Below are 22,989 nucleotides of genomic sequence, written 5' to 3' on the forward strand. Positions count from 1 at the left end.
AAAGCCGATAGTCAATACAAGGCCTCAAAGATCCGTCCTTTTTGGCCACAAAAAAGAATCCCGCACCAAGAGGGGAAGAAGAAGGACGGATATGCCCCTTCTCAAGAGACTCCTTGATATATGAACGCATCGCGGTATGTTCAGGTACCGACAAATTAAACAGTCTCCCCTTAGGAAACTTACTACCAGGAATCAAATCTATTGCACAGTCACATTCCCTATGAGGAGGCAGTGCACTGGACTTAGACTCGCTGAAGACATCCTGATAATCAGACAAATACGCCGGAACTTCCGAAGGCGTAGAAGAAGCAATAGACAAGGGCAGGGAATCTCCATGAATTCCATGGCAGCCCCAACTTGACACCGACATTGCCTTCCAGTCCAAGACTGGATTATGGGTCTGTAACCATGGCAAACCCAAAACAACCAAATCATGCATCTTATGCAGAACAAGAAAACGTATCACCTCCCGATGTTCGGGAGTCATGCACATGGTAACCTGTGTCCAAAACTGCGGTTTATTTTTTGCCAAAGGCGTAGCATCAATACCCCTAAGAGGGATAGGATTTTCTAATGGCTCCAGAACAAAACCGCAGCGCTTGGCAAATGACAGATCCATCAGACTCAGGGCAGCACCTGAGTCTACAAACGCCATGACAGGATACGATGACAGTGAGCAAATCAAAGTTACAGATAGAATAAATTTAGGTTGCAAATTACCAATGGCGACAGGACTAACAACCCTAGTAAGACGTTTAGAGCATGCTGAGATAACATGTGTAGAATCACCACAGTAGTAACACAAGCCATTCTGGCGTCTATGAATTTTCCGCTCATTTCTAGTCAGGATTCTATCACATTGCATTAAATCAGGTGCCCGTTCAGACAACACCATGAGGGAATTTGCGGTTTTGCGCTCTCGCAACCGCCGGTCGATTTGAATTGCCAGGGCCATGGAATCATTCAGACCTGTGGGAATGGGAAAACCCACCATCACATTCTTAATGGCTTCAGAAAGGCCATTTCTGAAATTTGCAGCCAATGCACACTCGTTCCACTGGGTCAGCACGGACCATTTCCGAAATTTTTGGCAATACACTTCAGCCTCGTCCTGGCCCTGAGACATAGCCAGCAAGGCTTTTTCTGCCTGAATCTCAAGATTGGGTTCCTCATAAAGCAAACCGAGCGCCAGAAAAAACGCATCAATATCAGCCAATGCCGGATCTCCTGGCGCCAGCGAGAAGGCCCAATCCTGAGGGTCGCCCCGTAAAAAAGAAATAACAATTTTCACTTGCTGAGCGGAGTCTCCAGATGAACAGGGTCTCAGGGACAAAAACAATTTACAATTATTCCTGAAATTTCTAAATTTAAATCGGTCTCCGGAAAACAGTTCAGGAATCGGTATCTTAGGTTCTGACATAGGATTTCTGATAACATAATCTTGTATGCCCTGCACACGAGCAGTAAGCTGGTCCACACCTGTAATCAAGGTCTGGACATTCATGTCTGCAGCAAACACAAGCCACTCAGAGGTAAAGGGGAAAAGAAAAAAAAAATGAGAAAGAGAAAAAAAAAAACTCAGAATTTTCTTTCTTTCTTATAATCCCGCTTCTGCAATGCATTTAACATTTAATACTGGCCTGGCAAACTGTTATGACCCCAATGGCGAGGGTCTCAGAGGAACAAGTAAGTCTGCGAAGTACAAAAATCCAGCTCATAGGGCAGTGGTAACTGGGTTGACCATATATCTACTCCTAACGCCAACACTAGAAGTAGCCGGGGAACATGCCTACGTTGGTCGCTAGATGTCTCGCGCCAGCCGGAGGACTAACTACCCCTAGAAGAGGAAAACAAAGACCTCTCTTGCCTCCAGAGAATAGACCCCAAAAGTTGGATACAAGCCCCCCACAAATAATAACGGTGAGGTAAGAGGAAATGACAAACACAGAGATGAACTAGGTTTAGCAAAGAGAGGCCCACTTACTAATAGCAGAATGTAGTAAGATAACTTATATGGTCAACAAAAACCCTATCAAAAATCCACACTGGAAATTCAAGAACCCCCGAACCGTCTAACGGCCCGGGGGGAGAACTCCAGCCTCCCTAGAGCTTCCAGCAAGGATAAGATACAGATTATGTACAAGCTGGACAAAAATGCAAACAAAAACAAATAGCAAAAAGCAAGAAAGCAGACTTAGCTTAATCTAGCAGGAACCAGGATCAGTAGACAAGAGCACAACAGATTAGCTCTGATTACAACGTTGCCAGGCATTGAACTGAAGGTCCAGGGAGCTAATATAGCAACACCCCTGACCTAACGACCCAGGTGAGCATACAAGGGATGGCAGACATTCCCAGAGTCAAATCACTAGTAACCACTAGAGGGAGCCAAAAAGGTAAATTCACAACAGATCGCCCGGCTGCTTCTGGAAGTCTGCAGCTGCAGCTTTCACTATGCACCCTATTACAGAGAAATGAATATTCACTTTCAGCGCAGAGAATATTCATTTCTCTTTAGCAGTGGGCACAGGCTTTAGCCGCAGCAGCTGGCTCCTGCCTCTGTGACCCGCTGCTCCACTGCTGCCACTCCCCCTCCAACTTCTGGGACAATGACTCGAGTATAAGCTGAGGGGGGGCATTTTCAGCACACAAAAAGGGTACTAAAAACTCAACTTATACTTGAGTATATACGAAATGTACAATTGGTGGAGAAAGATTGAGCTTGATGGACCTAGGTCTTTTTTCAACCTATTTAACTATATATGTAATTTACTATTTGTTTTTGCATTGTAAGGCTGGTAAATAAAGCTTTATGGATGTAGTACACTTACCCATACAATTGATCTTCAATTCTTTTGTCTGTGCATTTTCCAGTGTAGCCAGAAAAAGTTCACAAAGTTTATTAATGAAATGATCAGCAAGTTTTAATGTTGCTGCTGTTGAAGAGTAAAGCTTTCCATACAAGTAACACACCGCAGCTTTTAGTCCTTCATTAGGGTACATCAATCCCTGTGGTAACTGTTCTACAAGATTGTCTTGACAGAAAAAAAAATATAGTAATCAGAATAGTTATATTCAACTGGATTGCAATATACTTCACCAACATATAAACATTAAGGTCACTGCGGAAAGGACTAGAACTTATCTGGTATAGTGATGAGTGAACCCGTCGATGTCTGGGTTTGCCAGTTTGACAAATATACAGTAAAAAGTTTGGCTCGGGTCTGAACTTGGCCCAATAGAAGTCAACTTTGACACACACTTTAGTGCTTAAAAATGTCTGTAAAATGATCATAGTTAAGGCTAGGGGGCTGCAAAAGGAAGCAAAATGGAGGTAAGTGCAAGACAAGACAATTGCCCTGCAAACAAATGTGGATAGGGAAATTACTTAACCCCTTAATGACCGCCAATACGTCTTTTAACTGACCTGACATATAGAAGAATAGCATCCCCATACAGGAGACAATCCCACAGCTGTCAGCTGTACACTATAGCTGTCAGCTTGCTGCATCAGCCATGATCAGTGTTTGCACCGTCCAAATCTGTTTAACCCCTTAGATGCTGCTGTCAATAGTGACTATATCATGTAAATGGTTAACAGAGTGTGGGGGCTTCCTCTTTATCCCAATTGGTGCCCTTAGACCATGATTGTGTGGTCCTGATGTTTGCCATGGCAATTCATGACCAAATAGCGGCCTTACAGTGTGCCGGCTGTTGTAACCTGTTCAGAAGTCAGCAACATTTAGGTGGTAAAAATACACTTTTTCATTTATGTCATGCCACTTGCATTAATTCCTGAAAATCACCTGAAGCGTTAAAGGGCCACTGTCACCCCCTCCAGCCGTTATAAACTAAAAGCGCCACCTTGTGCAGCAGTAATGCTGCAGTCTAACAAGGTGGCTCTTTTAGTTTTTGATTCATTTATTACCTCAATAAAGCGTTTTAAAAATTGGCCACACATACCAGATATTGTACCAGGAGGCGGTCCGAATCGTCCTCTATGAATCTCCCAACTGCCGTCACTCTTCTCTTCAGGGGCGATGGTCGCCGCCCCCTGAGCGCTGTTTCTTCTTAAATCCGGCGCCTGCGCTGTACGTGCCTGCCTGGGGCCTGCGCAGTGTTCATTGTCAGTCACAGCTCAGATGCCGGGTGCCTGACTGCGCAGGTGCGGGCAGTGTAGCCACCCTGTTGCTGAATCCCTGCCCCGCACTGTTATTCATTATGCACAGTGCGGGGCTGGGGTTCCTGGGAAGGCGGGGGAGCTGGGGAGCGTCTGAGCTGGGGAGCGTCTAAACAGCGCAGTGCGCATGCCCAGGAACCCCAGCCCCGCACTGTGCATAATGAATAACACAGTGCGGGGCGGGGATTCAGCAACAGGGTGGCCGCACTGCCTGCACAGGCGCAGTCAGGCACCCTGGATCTGAGCTGTGACTGACAATGAAGACTGCGCAGGCCCCAGGCAGGCACGCACAGCGCAGGCGCCGGATTTAAGAAGCAACAACGCGAAGGGGGCGGGTACCATCGGCCCTGAAGAGAAGAGTGACGGCAGTTGGAAGATTGATAGAGGACGATTCGGACCGCCTCTTGGTACAATATCTGGTATGTGTGGCCAATTTTTAAAACGCTTTATTGAGGTAATAAATGAATCAAAAACTAAAAGAGCCACCTTGTTAGACTGCAGCATTACTGCTGCACAAGGTGGCTCTTTTAGTTTATAACGGCTGGAGGGGGTGACAGTGGCCCTTTAATAAACTACTTGACTGCAGTTTTCAATATTTCAGGTGGTGCTGTTTTTAAAATGGTATCACTTTTGGGGGTTTCCCAATATGTGGGACCCCTAAAGGCACTTCAAACATGGATAGGTCCCTACAAAAGTAAATTTTATAAATTTCCTAGAAAAAATTAAAAATGACTGCTACATTTTTAAACCTCCTAAAATGCTAACAATATAAAATAACATTTTACAAATGGTGCTGATGTAAAGCAGACATGTGGGAAATGTTATTTATTAATGTTTTGCTGTGGTATGACTATCTAGCTTAAAGGGATAATCATTCAAAATTTGAAAATTGCTAATTTTTTATCATTTTTCTCAAATTTGGATATTTTTTATAAATAACTACAAAACATATCGACCTAAACTTACTATTATCATAAAGTATAATGTGTCATGAAAAAAAATCTCAAAATCACTGGGATTTGTTGAAGCGTTCCAGAGTTATTACCAAATAAAGTGACACTGCTCAGATTTAAAAAATTTGGCTCCGTCACTAAGGGGTTAAAATAACAATGTTAAAAAAGGACCCCCTTGCCAGGTCTAAGTCTGACAGAGGAACCATATAACAGCCTACGCCCTTGCCCTTCTCCCGAGCACCCCTGCGTGTTGACTTGGGTTCAGTGGGTGACGAGGTACAGCGGCCGTGGTGCCCTCTAGTGCCATTCACCTCACCCTTGCCTTGCAAGGGGTTCTTTCTCTACGCCTGCTGCTTCTAGACCTGCCCGCACAGCAAGCTGCTCTCCCTCTCAACCAGGGGCTGGCTGGCATTTTTCAGCCTGGGGGCAATCACAAGGCAGTGGCCTTCCAGTTGCGGTGCTTTTGCCCTGCTTATTTCTGGCCGCTGCATTAAAGCAGCAGTGATAGCAGGCTTTAAAAACAGACTTGTACATAGATATGGGAACAGAACGGAGCTAGATGCATATATAGGGAAAATAAATTATTTAAAATAACAATGTTAAAAAAGGACCCCCTTGCCAGGTCTAAGCCTGACAGAGGAACCATATAACGCCCCACGCCCTTGCCCTTCTCCCGAGCACCCCTGTGTGTTGACTTGGGTTCAGTGGGTGAGCTAGATGCATATATAGGGAAAATAAATTACTTAAAATAACAATGTTAAAAAAGGACCCCCTTGCCAGATCTAAGCCTGACAGAGGAACCATATAACGCCCCACGCCCTTGCCCTTCTCCCGAGCACCCCTGTGTGTTGACTTGGGTTCAGTGGGTGACGAGGTACAGCGGCCGTGGTGCCCTCTAGTGCCATTCACCTCACCCTTGCCTTGCAAGGGGTTCTTTCTCTACGCAGACTTGTACATAGATATGGGAACAGAACGGAGCTAGATGCATATATAGGGAAGCAGAACCAAGCTTGCTGCCTACATAGATACTGTAACAGAAGCAAGCTGACTACATAGACACGAGACCAGAACCAAGATTCCTACGTAGACTAGGAAACTGACTGGAGCTTACTACAGAGATATGGGAGCAGAACCGAGCTTACCACAGAGATATAGGAGCAGAACCGAGCTTACCACAGAGATATAGGAGCAGAACCGAGCTTACTACAGAGATATAGGAGCATAACATAGCTTACTACAGAGATATAGGAGCAGAACCGAGCTTTCTACAGAGATATGGGAACAGAACGGAGCTTACTATAGTGCTATGGGAGCAGAACAGAGCTTACTACAGAGATATGGGAGCAGAACGGAGCTTACTACAGAAATATGGGAGCAGAACTGAGCTTACTACAGAGATATGGGAGCAGAACCGAGCTTACCACAGAGATATAGGGGCAGAACGGAGCTTACTACAGAGATATTGGAGCAGAATGGAGCTTACTACAGAGATATGGGAACAGAACGCAGCTTACTATAGAGCTATGGGAGCAGAACCGAGCTTACCTCAGAGATATAGGAAGAGAACGGAGCTTACCAAAGAGCTATGGAAGCAGAACTGAGCTTACTACAGAGATATGGGAACAGAAAGGAGCTTACTACAGAGATATGGGAGCTGAACGGAGCTTACGACAGAGATATGGGAGCAGAACCAAGCTTACTACAGAGATATGGGAGCAGAACCAAGCTTACTACAGAGATAAAGAAGCCTAACTGAGCTTACTACAGAGATATGGGAGCAGAACCAAGCTTACTACAGAGATATGGGAGCAGAACCAAGCTTACTGCAGAGATAAGGGAGCAGAACCAAGCTTACTATGTTTACTACAAGATATGGAAACAGAACCAAGCTTACGGCATACATATCGTACCAGAATCTAGATTGCTACATTGATACAGTACCAGAACCAAGATTACTGCTAGATATGGTATCATAACTGAGCTTACTTACAAACATACATATATACAACTCCAGAAACACGAATATGTAAACACACAGTACGGCAGGGGCATTGCTAGGGTCCTTAAAGATCAAGGGCCTAAGCCCCAAAATGCATGTCTCCCCATACGACCACCCTATAGCCATTTAAAATAGCATGTATATATAATTACAGTATACCACTGTTGCTAACCAAAAATACACAATGCAAAGACCAATATTATTAATATTACTACTATAAAAGGCCAAAACAATATGGTTGCACAATGCGCACTACCATCACCACCACACTGCAAATACATAATATAATGACCATTACCTCTACATAACAAAACACTCTATACAAAGACCAATGACACCACCATGCCCTTTCTACTACATAAGCTCTGAATATACAGAATGATGGTCCTACAGCCCCCAATACACAATATAATGGTCCCCAAAGCCCTTTATTATACATTGAGGGTCCCAGTGCTCCCTATATACCGTATAGTAAAATGGCTACATAGCACCTATATAAAATATGATTTTCCATTGTCCCTATATATAGTATGATGTCCCCACTGCCCCTATATACAGCATGAAGGTCCCCCTGCCCCCTATATATAGTATGAAGGTCCCCACTGCCCCATATATAGTATGAAGGTCCGCACTGCCCCCTGTTGTGAAATTGGATTTTGGGCTCCCCCGGTGGCCACTGGTGGAATTGAACTTGTGTGCATCATCCCCTCTGTTCACCTGTTCCCATCAGGATGTGGGAGTCGCTATTTAACCTTGCTCCTCTGTCACTTCCATGCCGGTCAACATTGTAATCAGAAGCCTTTCTGTGCATGTTCCTGCTACCAGACAACTTCCAGCTAAGTCGGACTTTTGTCCTTGTTTGTTTTTTGCATTTTGTTCCAGTTCACAGCTGCAGTTTCGTTTCTGTGTCTGGAAAGCTCTTGTGATCTGAAATTGCCACTCTGATGTTATGAGTTAATACTAGAGTCTTAAAGTAATTTCAGGATGGTGTATTGATAGGGTTTTCAGCTGACCATGAAAGTACCCTTTCTGTCTTCCAGCTATCTAGTAAGCGGACCTCGATTTTGCTAAACCTATTTTCATACTACGTTTGTCATTTTCATCTTAAATCACCGCCAATATATGTGGGGGCCTCTGTCTGCCTTTCGGGGAAATTTCTCTAGAGGTGAGCCAGGACTATATTTTCCTCTGCCAGGATTAGTTAGTCCTCCGGCCGGCGCTGGGCGTCTAGGGATAAAACGCAGGCTACGCTACCCGGCTACTGTTAGTTGTGTGGCAGGTTTAGTTCATGGTCAGTTTAAGTTTCCATCCTTCCAAGAGCTAGTTCCTATGTATGCTGGGCTATGTTCTCTTGCCATTGAGAACCATAACAGTTTGACCGGCCCACAAAGGGTTAAATTAATTGGCAGAGAAAGGAGAGAAAAAAGAAGTCTGCTGAAAAAATTTTTTTTTTTTTTTTTTTTCCTTCAGTTCTGAGTGTGCTTTCAATTGAATCACTTGCAAGTCTGCCTATATTGCAGCCTTCCTCTCTCTCTCTCCTTCTAATCCTGGAATGGCTCTGTGTTCACCTGTTTAAAATGGATATTCAGAGTTTAGCTGCAGGTTTGAATAATCTCACCACGAAAGTTCAAAATTTACAAGATTTTGTTGTTCATGTTCCTATATCTGAACCTAGAATTCCTTTGCCTGAATTTTTCTCAGGGAATAGATCTTGCTTTCAAAATTTCAAAAATAATTGCAAGTTGTTTTTGTCCCTGAAATCTCGCTCTGCTGGAGATCCTGCTCAGCAGGTCAGGATTGTGATTTCCTTGCTCCGGGGCGACCCTCAAGATTGGGCTTTTGCATTGGCTCCAGGGGATCCTGCGTTGCTCAATGTGGATGCGTTTTTTCTGGCCTTGGGGTTGCTTTATGAGGAACCTCATTTAGAGCTTCAGGCGGAAAAAGCCTTGATGTCCCTATCTCAGGGGCAAGATGAAGTTGAAATATACTGCCAAAAATTCCGTAAATGGTCTGTGCTTACTCAGTGGAATGAGTGCGCCCTGGCGGCGAATTTCAGAGAGGGTCTCTCTGATGCCGTTAAGGATGTTATGGTGGGGTTCCCTGTGCCTGCGGGTCTGAATGAGTCCATGACAATGGCTATCCAGATCGATAGACGTCTGCGGGAGCGCAAACCTGTGCACCATTTGGCGGTGTCTACTGAGAAGACGCCAGAGAATATGCAATGTGATAGAATTCTGTCCAGAAGCGAACGGCAGAATTTTAGACGAAAAAATGGGTTGTGCTTTTATTGTGGTGATTCAACTCATGTTATATCAGCATGCTCTAAGCGTACTAAGAAGCTTGATAAGTCAGTTTCAATTGGCACTTTTCAGTCTAAGTTTATTCTATCTGTGACCCTGATTTGTTCTTTATCATCTATTACCGCGGATGCCTATGTCGACTCTGGCGCCGCTTTGAGTCTTATGGATTGGTCCTTTGCCAAACGCTGTGGGTATGATTTAGAGCCTCTTGAAACTCCTATACCTCTGAAGGGGATTGACTCCACCCCATTGGCTAGTAATAAACCACAATACTGGACACAAGTAACTATGCGAATTAATCCGGATCATCAGGAGATTATTCGCTTTCTTGTGCTGTATAATCTACATGATGTGTTGGTGCTTGGATTGCCATGGCTGCAATCTCATAACCCAGTCCTCGACTGGAACGCTATGTCTGTGTTAAGCTGGGGATGTAAGGGGATGCATGGGGACGTACCTTTGGTTTCCATTTCGTCATCTATTCCCTCTGAGATTCCTGAATTCTTGTCTGACTATCGTGACGTTTTTGAAGAACCTAAGCTTGGTTCATTACCTCCGCACCGGGAGTGCGATTGTGCCATAGATTTGATTCCGGGTAGTAAATACCCTAAGGGTCGTTTATTTAATCTGTCTGTGCCTGAACATGCTGCTATGCGAGAATATATAAAGGAGTCCTTGGAAAAGGGACATATTCGTCCTTCGTCATCTCCCTTAGGAGCCGGTTTTTTCTTTGTGTCTAAGAAAGATGGCTCTTTGAGGCCGTGTATTGATTATCGGCTTTTGAATAAAATCACGGTTAAATATCAATATCCGTTGCCACTGCTGACTGATTTGTTTGCTCGCATAAAGGGGGCCAAGTGGTTCTCTAAGATAGATCTCCGTGGGGCGTATAATTTGGTGCGAATTAAGCAGGGGGATGAGTGGAAAACCGCATTTAATACGCCCGAGGGCCACTTTGAGTATTTGGTGATGCCTTTTGGCCTTTCAAATGCCCCTTCAGTCTTTCAGTCCTTTATGCATGACATTTTCCGTGATTATTTGGATAAATTTATGATCGTGTATCTGGATGATATTCTGATTTTTTCGGATGACTGAGACTCTCATGTCCAGCAGGTCAGGAGGGTTTTTCAGGTTTTGCGGTCTAATTCCTTGTGTGTGAAGGGTTCTAAGTGCGTTTTTGGGGTTCAAAAGATTTCCTTCTTGGGATACATTTTTTCCCCCTCTTCCATCGAGATGGATCCTGTCAAGGTTCGGGCTATTTGTGATTGGACGCAACCCTCTTCTCTTAAGAGTCTTCAGAAATTTTTGGGCTTTGCTAACTTTTATCGTCGATTTATTGCTGGTTTTTCTGATGTTGTTAAACCATTGACTGATTTGACTAAGAAGGGTGCTGATGTTGCTGATTGGTCCCCTGCTGCTGTGGAGGCCTTTCGGGAGCTTAAGCGCCGCTTTTCTTCCGCCCCTGTGTTGCATCAGCCTGATGTTGCTCTTCCTTTTCAGGTTGAGGTCGACGCTTCTGAAATCGGAGCTGGGGCGGTTTTGTCGCAAAGAAGTTCCGACTGCACCGTGATGAAACCTTGTGCTTTTTTTTCTCGTAAATTTTCGCCCGCCGAGCGGAATTATGATATTGGGAATCGGGAGCTTTTGGCCATGAAGTGGGCTTTTGAGGAGTGGCGTCATTGGCTTGAGGGGGCTAGACATCAGGTGGTGGTATTGACCGACCACAAAAATTTAATTTATCTTGAGTCCGCCAGACGCCTGAATCCTAGACAGGCGCGCTGGTCGTTGTTTTTCTCTCGGTTTAATTTTGTGGTGTCATACCTACCAGGTTCTAAGAATGTTAAGGCGGACGCCCTTTCTAGGAGTTTTGAGCCTGACTCCCCTGGTAATTCTGAACCTACAGGTATCCTTAAGGATGGAGTGATATTGTCTGCCGTTTCTCCAGACCTGCGGCGGGCCTTGCAGGATTTTCAGGCGGATAGACCTGATCGTTGCCCACCTGGTAGACTGTTTGTTCCTGATGATTGGACCAGTAAAGTCATTTCTGAGGTTCATTCTTCTGCGTTGGCAGGTCATCCTGGAATCTTTGGTACCAGGGATTTGGTGGCAAGGTCCTTCTGGTGGCCTTCCCTGTCACGAGATGTACGAGGCTTTGTGCAGTCTTGTGACGTTTGTGCTCGGGCCAAGCCTTGTTGTTCTCGGGCTAGTGGATTGTTGTTGCCCTTGCCTATCCCGAAGAGGCCTTGGACGCACATCTCGATGGATTTTATTTCGGATCTTCCTGTTTCTCAGAAGATGTCTGTCATCTGGGTGGTGTGTGACCGTTTCTCTAAGATGGTCCATTTGGTTCCCCTGCCTAAGTTGCCTTCTTCTTCCGAGTTGGTTCCTCTGTTTTTTCAAAATGTGGTTCGTTTGCATGGTATTCCGGAGAATATCGTTTCTGACAGAGGAACCCAATTCGTGTCTAGATTTTGGCGGGCATTCTGTGCTAGGATGGGCATAGATTTGTCTTTCTCGTCTGCTTTCCATCCTCAGACTAATGGCCAGACCGAGCGGACGAATCAGACTTTGGAGACATATTTGAGGTGTTTTGTGTCTGCAGATCAGGATGATTGGGTTGCTTTTTTGCCTTTAGCGGAGTTTGCCCTCAATAATCGGGCCAGCTCTGCCACCTTGGTGTCTCCTTTTTTCTGTAATTCGGGGTTTCATCCTCGATTTTCCTCCGGTCAGGTGGAATCTTCGGATTGTCCTGGAGTGGATGCTGTGGTGGAGAGGTTGCATCAGATTTGGGGGCAGGTGGTGGACAATTTGAAGTTGTCCCAGGAGAAGACTCAGCTTTTTGCCAACCGCCGGCGTCGGGTTGGTCCTCGGCTTTGTGTCGGGGACTTGGTGTGGTTGTCTTCTCGTTTTGTCCCTATGAGGGTTTCTTCTCCTAAGTTTAAGCCTCGGTTCATCGGCCCGTACAAGATATTGGAGATTCTTAACCCTGTGTCCTTCCGTTTGGACCTCCCTGCATCTTTTTCTATTCATAATGTTTTTCATCGGTCATTGTTGCGCAGGTATGAGGTACCGGTTGTGCCTTCCGTTGAGCCTCCTGCTCCGGTGTTGGTTGAGGGCGAGTTGGAGTACGTTGTGGAAAAAATCTTGGACTCCCGTGTTTCCAGACGGAAACTCCAGTATCTGGTCAAATGGAAGGGATACGGTCAGGAGGATAATTCTTGGGTGACTGCCTCTGATGTTCATGCCTCCGATCTGGTCCGTGCCTTTCATAGGGCTCATCCTGATCACCCTGGTGGTTCTGGTGAGGGTTCGGTGCCCCCTCCTTGAGGGGGGGGGGTACTGTTGTGAAATTGGATTTTGGGCTCCCCCGGTGGCCACTGGTGGAATTGAACTTGTGTGCATCATCCCCTCTGTTCACCTGTTCCCATCAGGATGTGGGAGTCGCTATTTAACCTTGCTCCTCTGTCACTTCCATGCCGGTCAACATTGTAATCAGAAGCCTTTCTGTGCATGTTCCTGCTACCAGACAACTTCCAGCTAAGTCGGACTTTTGTCCTTGTTTGTTTTTTGCATTTTGTTCCAGTTCACAGCTGCAGTTTCGTTTCTGTGTCTGGAAAGCTCTTGTGATCTGAAATTGCCACTCTGATGTTATGAGTTAATACTAGAGTCTTAAAGTAATTTCAGGATGGTGTATTGATAGGGTTTTCAGCTGACCATGAAAGTACCCTTTCTGTCTTCCAGCTATCTAGTAAGCGGACCTCGATTTTGCTAAACCTATTTTCATACTACGTTTGTCATTTTCATCTTAAATCACCGCCAATATATGTGGGGGCCTCTGTCTGCCTTTCGGGGAAATTTCTCTAGAGGTGAGCCAGGACTATATTTTCCTCTGCCAGGATTAGTTAGTCCTCCGGCCGGCGCTGGGCGTCTAGGGATAAAACGCAGGCTACGCTACCCGGCTACTGTTAGTTGTGCGGCAGGTTTAGTTCATGGTCAGTTTAAGTTTCCATCCTTCCAAGAGCTAGTTCCTATGTATGCTGGGCTATGTTCTCTTGCCATTGAGAACCATAACAGCCCCCTGTATATAGTGTGAAGGTCCCCCTGCCCCCTATATATAGTATGAAGGTCCCCACTGACCCATCTATATAGTGGCTAACAAAGTGGCTTAAGGATAACAATGTCAATGTTTTGGAGCAGCCATCACAAAGCCCTGATCTCAATCCTAGTGAAAATTTATGGACAAAGCTGAAAAGGCCGGTGCGAGCAAGGTGACCTACAAACCTGGATCAGTTACACCAGTTTTGTCAGGAGGAATGGGCCCAAATTCTGATCAACTATTGTGAGAAGCTTGTGGAAGGATATCCCAAACATTTGACCCAAGTCATTCAGTTTAAGGGCAATGGTACCAAATACTAATGAAATGGATGGAAACTTTTGACTTTGCACTAAGTAATAAAAATGCCTTAAAACATTCTCTGTGTCTCTCATTATTCTGGCATTTGGCAAATATTGATAATTGTGGTAATCCTAATCGACCTAAAACAGGAAAGGTTTATTCTGATTTCATGTCAGATAATGAGAAAAACCTGCAGATGTGTCTTTTTATATAGTGTATGGAAACTACTGGTTTCAACTGTATAGTATGATGGCCCCACTGCCCTGTATATATATAGTATAAAGGTCCCCACTTCACCATATAAATAGTTTGATGGCCCCAGTTGCCCCATGTATATAGTAGGATGGTCCCAGTTCCCCCATATATATAGTATGATGACCCCAGTTCCCTCATATATAAAGTATGATGGTCCCACAGCCCCATATATATACCCATATATATAGTAGGATATCCCCAGTTCACCCCATGTATATAGTATGATGGCCCCACTTCCCTCATATATAAAGTATTATGGCCCCACAGCCCCATATATATTGTATGATGGCCCCAATTCACTCCATATATATAGTAGGATATCCCCAGTTTACCCCAAATATATATAGTATGATGATCCCAGTTCCCTCATATATATAGTCAGATAGTCTGGGCTCTGTAGTATAAGACAGCACCCCACAGGCAGGCTCTGTAGTATAAGGAAGCATCCCCCCAGGCAAACTCTGTAGTATAAGGCACCAACCCCCCACAGGCAGACTCTGTAGTATAAGGCAGCATCCTCCACCCCACAGGCAGACTCTGTAGTATAAAGGCCCCGTCTCACATAGCGATTTACCAACGATCACGACCAGCGATACGACCTAGCCGTGATCGTTGGTAAGTCGCTGTGTGGTCGCTGGGGAGCTGTCACACAGACCGCTCTCCAGCGACCAACGATCAGGGGAACGACTTCGGCATCGTTGAAACTGTCTTCAACGATGCCGAAGTCCCCCTGCAGCACCCGGGTAACCAGGGTAAACATCGGGTTACTAAGTGCAGGGCCGCGCTTAGTAACCCGATGTTTACCCTGGTTACCAAAAAAAACAAACAGTACATACTCGCCTTTCGGTGTCCAGGTCCCCCGCCGTCTGCTTCCTGCTCTGACTGAGATCCGGCCGTACAGTGAGAGCAGAGCGCAGCGGTGACGTCACCGCTGTGCTCTCACTTCTCACTGTACGGCCGGCAGTCAGTGAGAGCAGGAAGCAGACGGCAAGGACCTGGACACCGAAAGGCGAGTATGTACTGTTTGTTTTTTTTGGTAACCAGGGTAAACATCGGGTTACTAAGCGCGGCCCTGCGCTTAGTAACCCGATGTTTACCCTGGTTACCAGTGAAGACATCGCTGGATCGGTGTCACACACACCGATTCAGCGATGTCAGCGGGGCCTCAACGACCAAAAAAAGGTCCAGGCCATTCCGACACGACCAGCGATCTCGCAGCAGGGGCCTGATCGCTGGTACGTGTCACACATAGCGAGATCGCTATGGAGGTCGCTGTTGCGTCACAAAACTTGTGACTCAGCAGCGATCTCGCTAGCGATCTCGCTATGTGAGACGGGGCCTTAAGGCAGCATCCTCCACCCCACAGGCAGACTCTGTAGTATAAGGCAGCATCCTCCACCCCACAGGCAGACTCTGTAGTATAAGGCAGCATCCTCCACCCCACAGGCAGACTCTGTAGTATAAGGCAGCATCCCCCACTCCACAGGCAGACTCTGTAGTATAAGGCAGCATCCCCCACCCCACAGGTAGACTGTGTAGTATATGGCAGCACCCCCCCACCCCACAGGCAGACTCTGTAGTAAAGGCAGCACCCCCCACAGGCATACTCTGTAGTATAAGGCAGCAACTGCCCCCAAAGGCAGACTCCGTAGTATAAGGCAGCACCCCCCCACAGGCAGACCTTGTAGTATAAGGCAGCACCCCCCCATAGGCAGACTCTGTAATATAAGGCAGCAACCCCCCCACAGGCAGACTCCATAGCATAAGGCAGCACCCCCCACAGGCAGACTCCGTATTATAAGGCGGAACCCCATCCCCAAAGGCAGATGCTGTAGTATAAGGCAGCACTCCCCCAAAGGCAGACTCTGTAGTATAAGGAAGCCCCCCACACAGGCAGACTCTGTATTATAAGGCAGCCCCCATAAAAAACAATAAAATACTCACCTCTCTTGTTGATTCCTCCGCTGCTCTGTGCTCCCGCTGTCAGTCTCTGCATCAATCACGTCAGACGCTGACAGGGGGATGATGAAAGAGGGAGCTTTTAACGCTCCTACTCTCATCAATGCGGTCAGCTGTATCGGCATCCAGCCGCTACAGCTGACCCTGCGATGACAGGCGGGGGGCCCACTGCTGGCACCACTTCTGGCTCCTCTCTGTTGCGGTAACCCTGTGACCCTACATGTTGCCTCCTCCTCCTACTCCACTTCTTCCATTGTCTCCTCATCCGGTCATATAGAGCGGGCTGTGTGTGCACACTTTTTGCCTTCTCACCCTGCTGCTGCTCCCCTGTCTACGCTACAGCTTTGAATATGCCTTCCTGTTCAACGCCTCATATGCAACGTATCCACAAGGTGGAACTCCACCTTGCATAAAATGGAGAGACTGTGGAGCAGCAGCACACGATAGTGGAGTTTCAGCGACAGCATGCACAGGCCAGCGCTGATGACACCATCATCACAGTTACTATCCCACTTCTATGCCTCCTATTAAAACAAAGCTTTATATAACTGTATGTACTAAATTAAACAATGATAAATCAAGCACAGGCACCAAATCATGAATCTCCTCAGAAGCACAGCAACACTGACCTGAACCACCCACCAGAACTGAGAATAATCAGCAACAACAAGAGGAAATGGCAGGTTTAAATCTGTCTCAAAGAAATCACCTGACCACACTGGGACAACACCCAATCTCCACCCCCAGATCACAGAGACACCAGAAGAGAGGAGAGAAGACTGGAGGGAACCTCCCACCATCTGACTGCTCCAGCAAGTATGGCGTCCTGCAACCGCTGGCAGCAGCTAACACCAGGGGACCCAGCGTTCTGGTGTCCCCAAACAGCATAATTGCTGGGAGCAGTGGTATCCCAGCTCCCAGCAATTCTAGGAGTACATCTCCTGGAATGCGATATCTGGACTGAGCAAGTGCCCTCGCAAACACAACCTCCGGGGGCAGGTGACACCCTGCCTCTTATGGCCAGTAAACGGCAATGGTTGACCGCCGGAGGCCACCCAGGAGCATGAGGTGCCTGCTTAGGTACAAAGTTACTATTCCTGAAACAGACTTGGCTGCAGAGTACACAGAGGCTTTTTGGAACAGTACTCCCACAGACAGGGTATCTGACTACACACAGAGGCTTAAAAGCACAGTACTCCCACAGGCAGGTGTGCAGAGTACACACAGTGAATTTTTGGCACAGTGCTATCACAGACATGGATGTATAAGATTAGAAAAATTTGTTTGGACATACCGTACTATCAGAGACATGGGTGCATAAGAATAGAAAAATGTGTTTAGATGCACATGACTCTCACCATCATGGTGGCAGATTACAAAAAAATTTGGGTATACACAGTACCATCACAGACACAGGAGCAAAGTACAGATAGAGAATTACCGCAAGTACACAATGATTACCACGAGTGTCAGCTGTATATGACAGCTGATACCCAGCAGTATCGGACCCGAACAGGTTTGCGACCAATCGGGGCCGAATAACCCCTTAAATACCGCTGTCAATTGTGACAGTAGTATTTAAGTTGCTACAAGGGGGTCACAAGACCCCCTTAGAAACCATGGGACCCCCACGATGAGAATCGTGGGTCCTGATAGTTACCAAGGTACTCTGAGGTCATGTGATGCTGATGCAAGTTCGCGTCATCTCCGGCCCCGAGCTCGAACTTTACAAATAAACTCGGGTGAACCCGTCGATCCCTATCATCGGGTTGTTAGTCCATCACTAATTTTTACCACTAAAATGCCATATTTCCACATCTCAATGATATAAAATTCTGTAATGCACCTATGGGTTCAAAATACTCACTACACCCCTAGATGAATTCCACGAGGGGTCTAGTTTCCAAAATAGGGTCACTTGTGGGTAGGTTCTTTTTTTATGTCGGGGCTCGTCAAACGCGACATAGCATTCACAATCTATCCCAGGCAAATAGCACTCTTTCCTCTCCTATTCCTGCCATGTGTCCAAGCAGAGGTTTTTGACCACATATGGATTATACTCACATTCAGGCAAATTGTGAAACAAATTATGGGGTCTGTTTTCTCCAATTATTCATTGTGAAAATTACAATTTTGGGGCTAAAACAGGCCCGGATTGAGCATCTACCGAGCCGGGCAAATGCCCGGTGGGCCAGCAGGTCCCCACAACAAAGTGGGCTGCCAGCCCTTTAAAGCTTCTGTGTGAAGGACCTATGTGTGCCCGCTGTCTAGTTGCTGCAGCCGCAGCAGTGCTCGTGCACAGACGCGGGCCGCGGCGGACTTTGTCAGAGCGTGCAACTAGACAGCACGCCCACGCAGAGCCTTCACACAGAAAATTTAAAGGGCCGGTGGCCCACCTTGTGGTTGGGACCTACGTCAGCGAGTGAGCACAGCTGCGGCCGCGGCCCTCGTTCGTGTGTGCGCGCGGTTGCTGCTCTTCTCACACAGGGCCAGGGCCGAGATTTGAAAAGGCCACTGCCGCAGTACGCAGAGGCGCCTCCATCTGTGTCTGACGCTAGCCTGCCTGTACCAGGGTCAGAGAAGACTCACCAAGTCCAGGGATCCTCTCCTCTTCAACGCCGATGCTGGACAGTGGACTGCCTCAGCTCTTCATCCTTCCCGCATCTTGGGTGAGTTCCAAGATGAGAACATATTTGATGTACACTCACCGGCCACTTTATTAGGTACACCATGCTAGTAACGGGTTGGACCCCCTTTTGCCTTCAGAACTGCCTCAATTCTTCGTGGCATAGATTCAACAAGGTGCTGGAAGCATTCCTCAGAGATTTTGGTCCATATTGACATGATGGCATCACACAGTTGCCGCAGATTTGTCGGCCGCACATCCCAAAGATGCTCCATACAAGGCAGGGTGGATCCATGCTTTCATGTTGTTTACGCTAAATTCTGACCCTACCATCCGAATGTCGCAGCAGAAATCGAGACTCATCAGACCAAGCAACGTTTTTCCAATCTTCTACTGTCCAATTTCGATGAGCTTGTACAAATTGTAGCCTCAGTTTCCTGTTCTTAGCTGAAAGGAGTGGTACCCGGTGTGGTCTTCTGCTGCTGTAGCCCATCTGCCTCAAAGTTCGACGCACTGTGCGTTCAGAGATGCTCTTAGGCCTACCTTGGTTGTAACGGGTGGCGATTTGAGTCACTGTTGCCTTTCTATCAGCTCGAACCAGTCTGCCCATTCTCCTCTGACCTCTGGCATCAACAAGGCATTTCCGCCCACAGAACTGCCGCTCACTGGATTTTTTTTCTTTTTCGGACCATTCTCTGTAAACCCTAGAGATGGTTGTGCGTGAAAATCCCAGTAGATCAGCAGTTTCTGAAATACTCAGACCAGCCCTTCTGGCACCAACAACCATGCCACGTTCAAAGGCACTCAAATCACCTTTCTTCCCCATACTGATGCTCGGTTTGAACTGCAGGAGATTGTCTTGACCATGTCTACATGCCTAAATGCACTGAGTTGCCGCCATGTGATTGGCTGATTAGAAATTAAGTGTTAACAAGAAGTTGGACAGGTGTACCTAATAAAGTGGCCGGTGAGTGTATATACAGCAGTTGCACCTATATAATGTATGTAGACTGCTGTATACACAATATATAAGTGAAATTAACACACCTGCGCTCTAGCAAATGGCAAGATACAGTAAGAAGGCTGTGCAAATAAGCCTAGCAATATCACACCTGCATACGCCGTAATATATAATTGCAATAGGCAGACTGTGTCCGTCATACAGATATAACTGTTTAGGGTAAAACACTGCCAATGAAGGAATGCCTGTTGGTGCACATACACTTACTATTCGTAGTGATGTTGATGGTCAGGGGAGTCGGAGAATGTCCAAACACACTTCTTACTTGACGTGATGTGCTGCACCGTGCGGCTGGGGAAGGAGGTTACCCACGCCGGCTAACCCCAGATGGATGGCTCACCACTGGGAGTCCGGATGAGCAGGAACCGCCAACTCCTAGCGTGCCCCGGCCGGAAGCAACGCCGGAGCAGTAGCGGTGTGTGCGGGGGGCGTGGCTAAAAAAGTGACATCACAGAATGGGCGGGCGCGTGTCAGGGGAACCAATCCAACGCGTTTCGAAGGAGGTACTCCTTCGTCAGGGCCTGACGAAGAAGGAGTACCTCCTTCGAAACGCGTTGGATTGGTTCCCCTGACACGCGCCCGCCCATTCTGTGACTTCACTTTTTAGCCACGCCCCCCGCACACACCGCTACTGCTCCGGCGTTGCTTCCAGCTGGGGCACGCTAGGAGTTGGCGGTTCCTGCTCATCCGGACTCCCAGTGGTGAGCCATCCATCTGGGGTTAGCCGGCGTGGGTAACCTCCTTCCCCAGCCGCACGGTGCAGCACATCACGTCAAGTAAGAAGTGTGTTTGGACATTCTCCGACTCCCCTGACCATCAACATCACTACGAATAGTAAGTGTATGTGCACCAACAGGCATTCCTTCATTGGCAGTGTTTTACCCTAAACAGTTATATCTGTATGACGGACACAGTCTGCCTATTGCAATTATATATTACCGCGTATGCAGGTGTGATATTGCTAGGCTTATTTGCACAGCCTTCTTACTGTATCTTGCCATTTGCTAGAGCGCAGGTGTGTTAATTTTAATTTTAATTTTTATTGTATTTACTTTAGACAGGGTATTAGCACAGACCTTGCCACCACACCAGCAGCCACAATTTCCTACTCTTTTCCCCTTTTCTTCCCCCTTTCCTTGTTTGTTTCATTGCCTGAATAGTGCAGCGCCAGTGTTTACCACTATTTTTATACAATATATAAGTGATACTGCTGTATATATTCACTGTATCACCTACATAATGTATGTACAGCAGTCTATATACATTATATAGGTGATACTGCTACTGCTGTGTATATATGTGTGGGTATATATAATATATATATATATATATATATATATATATATCTATATATATATATATATATATATATATATATATATATATATATATATATATATATATATATATATATATATATATATATATATATATATATATAGATACAGTACAGACCAAAAGTTTGGACACACCTTCTCATTTAAAGATTTTTCTGTATTTTCATGACTATGAAAATTGTATATTCACACTGATGGCATCAAAACTCTGAAATAGCACATGTGGAATTATATACTTAACAGAAAAGTGTGAAACAACTGAAGTTATGTCTTATATTCTAGGTACTTCAAAGTAGCCATCTTTTGCTTTGATGACTGCTTTGCACACTCTTGGCATTCTCTTGATGAGCTTCAAGAGGTAGTCACCGGGAATGGTCTTCCAATAATCTTGAAGGAGTTCCCAGAGACGCTTAGCACTTGTTGGCCCTTTTGCCTTCACTCTGCGGTCCAACTCACCCCAAACCATCTCAATTGGGTTCAGGTCTTGTGACTGTGGAGGCCAGGTCATCTGGCGTAGCACCCCATCACTCTCCTGCTTGGTCAAATAGCCCTTACACAGCCTGGAGGTGTGTTTGGGGTCATTGTCCTGTTGAAAAATAAATGATGGTCCAACTAAATGCAAACCAGATGGAATAGCATGCCGCTGCAAGATGCTGTGGTTCATGCTGGTTCAGTATGCCTTCAATTTTGAATACATCCCCAACAGTGTCACCAGCAAAGCACCCCCACACCATCACACCTCCTCCTTCATGCTTCACGGTGGGAACCAGGCATGTAGAGTCCATACGTTCACCTTTTCTGCGTCGCACAAAGGCACGGTGGTTGGAACCAAAGATCTCAAATTTGGACTCATCAGACCAAAGCACAGATTTCTACTGGTCTAATGTCCATTCCTTGTGTTCTTTAGCCCAAACAAGTCTCTTCTGCTTGTTGCCTGTCCTTAGCAGTGGCTCCTAGCAGCTATTTTACCATGAAGGCCTGCTTCACAAAGTCTCCTCTTAACAGTTGTTGTAGAGATGTGTCTGCTGCTAGAACTCTGTGTGGCACTGACCTGGTCTCTAATCTGAGCTGCTGTTGACCTGCGATTTCTGAGGCTGGTGACTCTGATAAACTTATCCTCAGAAGCAGAGGTGACTCTTGGTCTTCCTTTCCTGGGGCGGTCCTCATGTGAGCCAGTTTCTTTGAAGCACTTGATGGCTTTTGCCACTGCACTTGGGGACACTTTCAAAGTTTTCCCAATTTTTCGGACTGACTGACCTTCATTTCTTTTTTTTAATCAGATATTTTTTATTGAACAGTAAGGATCATACAAGAATATTGCATTTCTGTTTACATCAAACATGTTTAATTTTTTTGAACATTTTAACCCCAACCCAAACTCCAACCCCCCCTCCCTTCCAACCCCTAGAGACCTATCGTACACCGCCACCGTTTACAACGTTATACAAAAAGGAAGATGACATGACAATAACCCTCCAAAGAAAGCCTAAGACCCAAGTGGGCAAATAAAGCCCCTTAAGCAAACTCAATCCAAGGATTCCACAACCTGTGGTAGAGGTCCATCTTATTTTTCTTGAAATAAATACTTTTCTCCAAAGCAAGAGTATGGTCCACCTGCATCAGAAAGTCTCTTCTCGTTGGTGGCTCTTCCCTAATCCAAAACCTGGCAATCAGCTTCCGCGCGATAAACAGCAATCTGGCAATAGCTATTTTGTACATATTATCCATTACAATCTCCTCAACATATCCTAGGATACATACCAAGGGATCTCGTGGTATAGTACAGTTGTATATCAGTCCCACTCTGCTCAACACCACAGTCCAAAAGGAGGATAGCCTGGGACATTGCCACCTCATATGAAGAATACCCGCCTCTGACTGCGAGCACCTAGGGCACTCTGAATGGGGTCTCAGTCCAGCTTTGAATAACATATCCGGGGTTCTGTAGGCCCTATGGATAACA

General features: G+C 46.2%; 1 protein-coding gene across 2 annotated transcripts in view; it reads right to left on the reverse strand.

Annotated features, from left to right (window-relative positions):
- The window catches only part of MEI1 (meiotic double-stranded break formation protein 1), a 1,359,645-nt gene that overhangs the window by 1,200,539 nt on the left and 136,117 nt on the right, over window positions 1-22,989 (reverse strand). For both annotated transcript variants that reach the window (XM_077277434.1, XM_077277433.1), the window contains exon 7: window positions 2,832-3,035. In XM_077277434.1, coding sequence (XP_077133549.1) covers window positions 2,832-3,035 — 204 coding nt within the window. The remainder of the gene's footprint in view (window positions 1-2,831; window positions 3,036-22,989) is intronic.

The sequence above is a fragment of the Ranitomeya variabilis genome, chromosome 8 (assembly GCF_051348905.1).
Source record: "Ranitomeya variabilis isolate aRanVar5 chromosome 8, aRanVar5.hap1, whole genome shotgun sequence".
In the NCBI taxonomy this organism is placed as follows: domain Eukaryota; kingdom Metazoa; phylum Chordata; class Amphibia; order Anura; family Dendrobatidae; genus Ranitomeya; species Ranitomeya variabilis.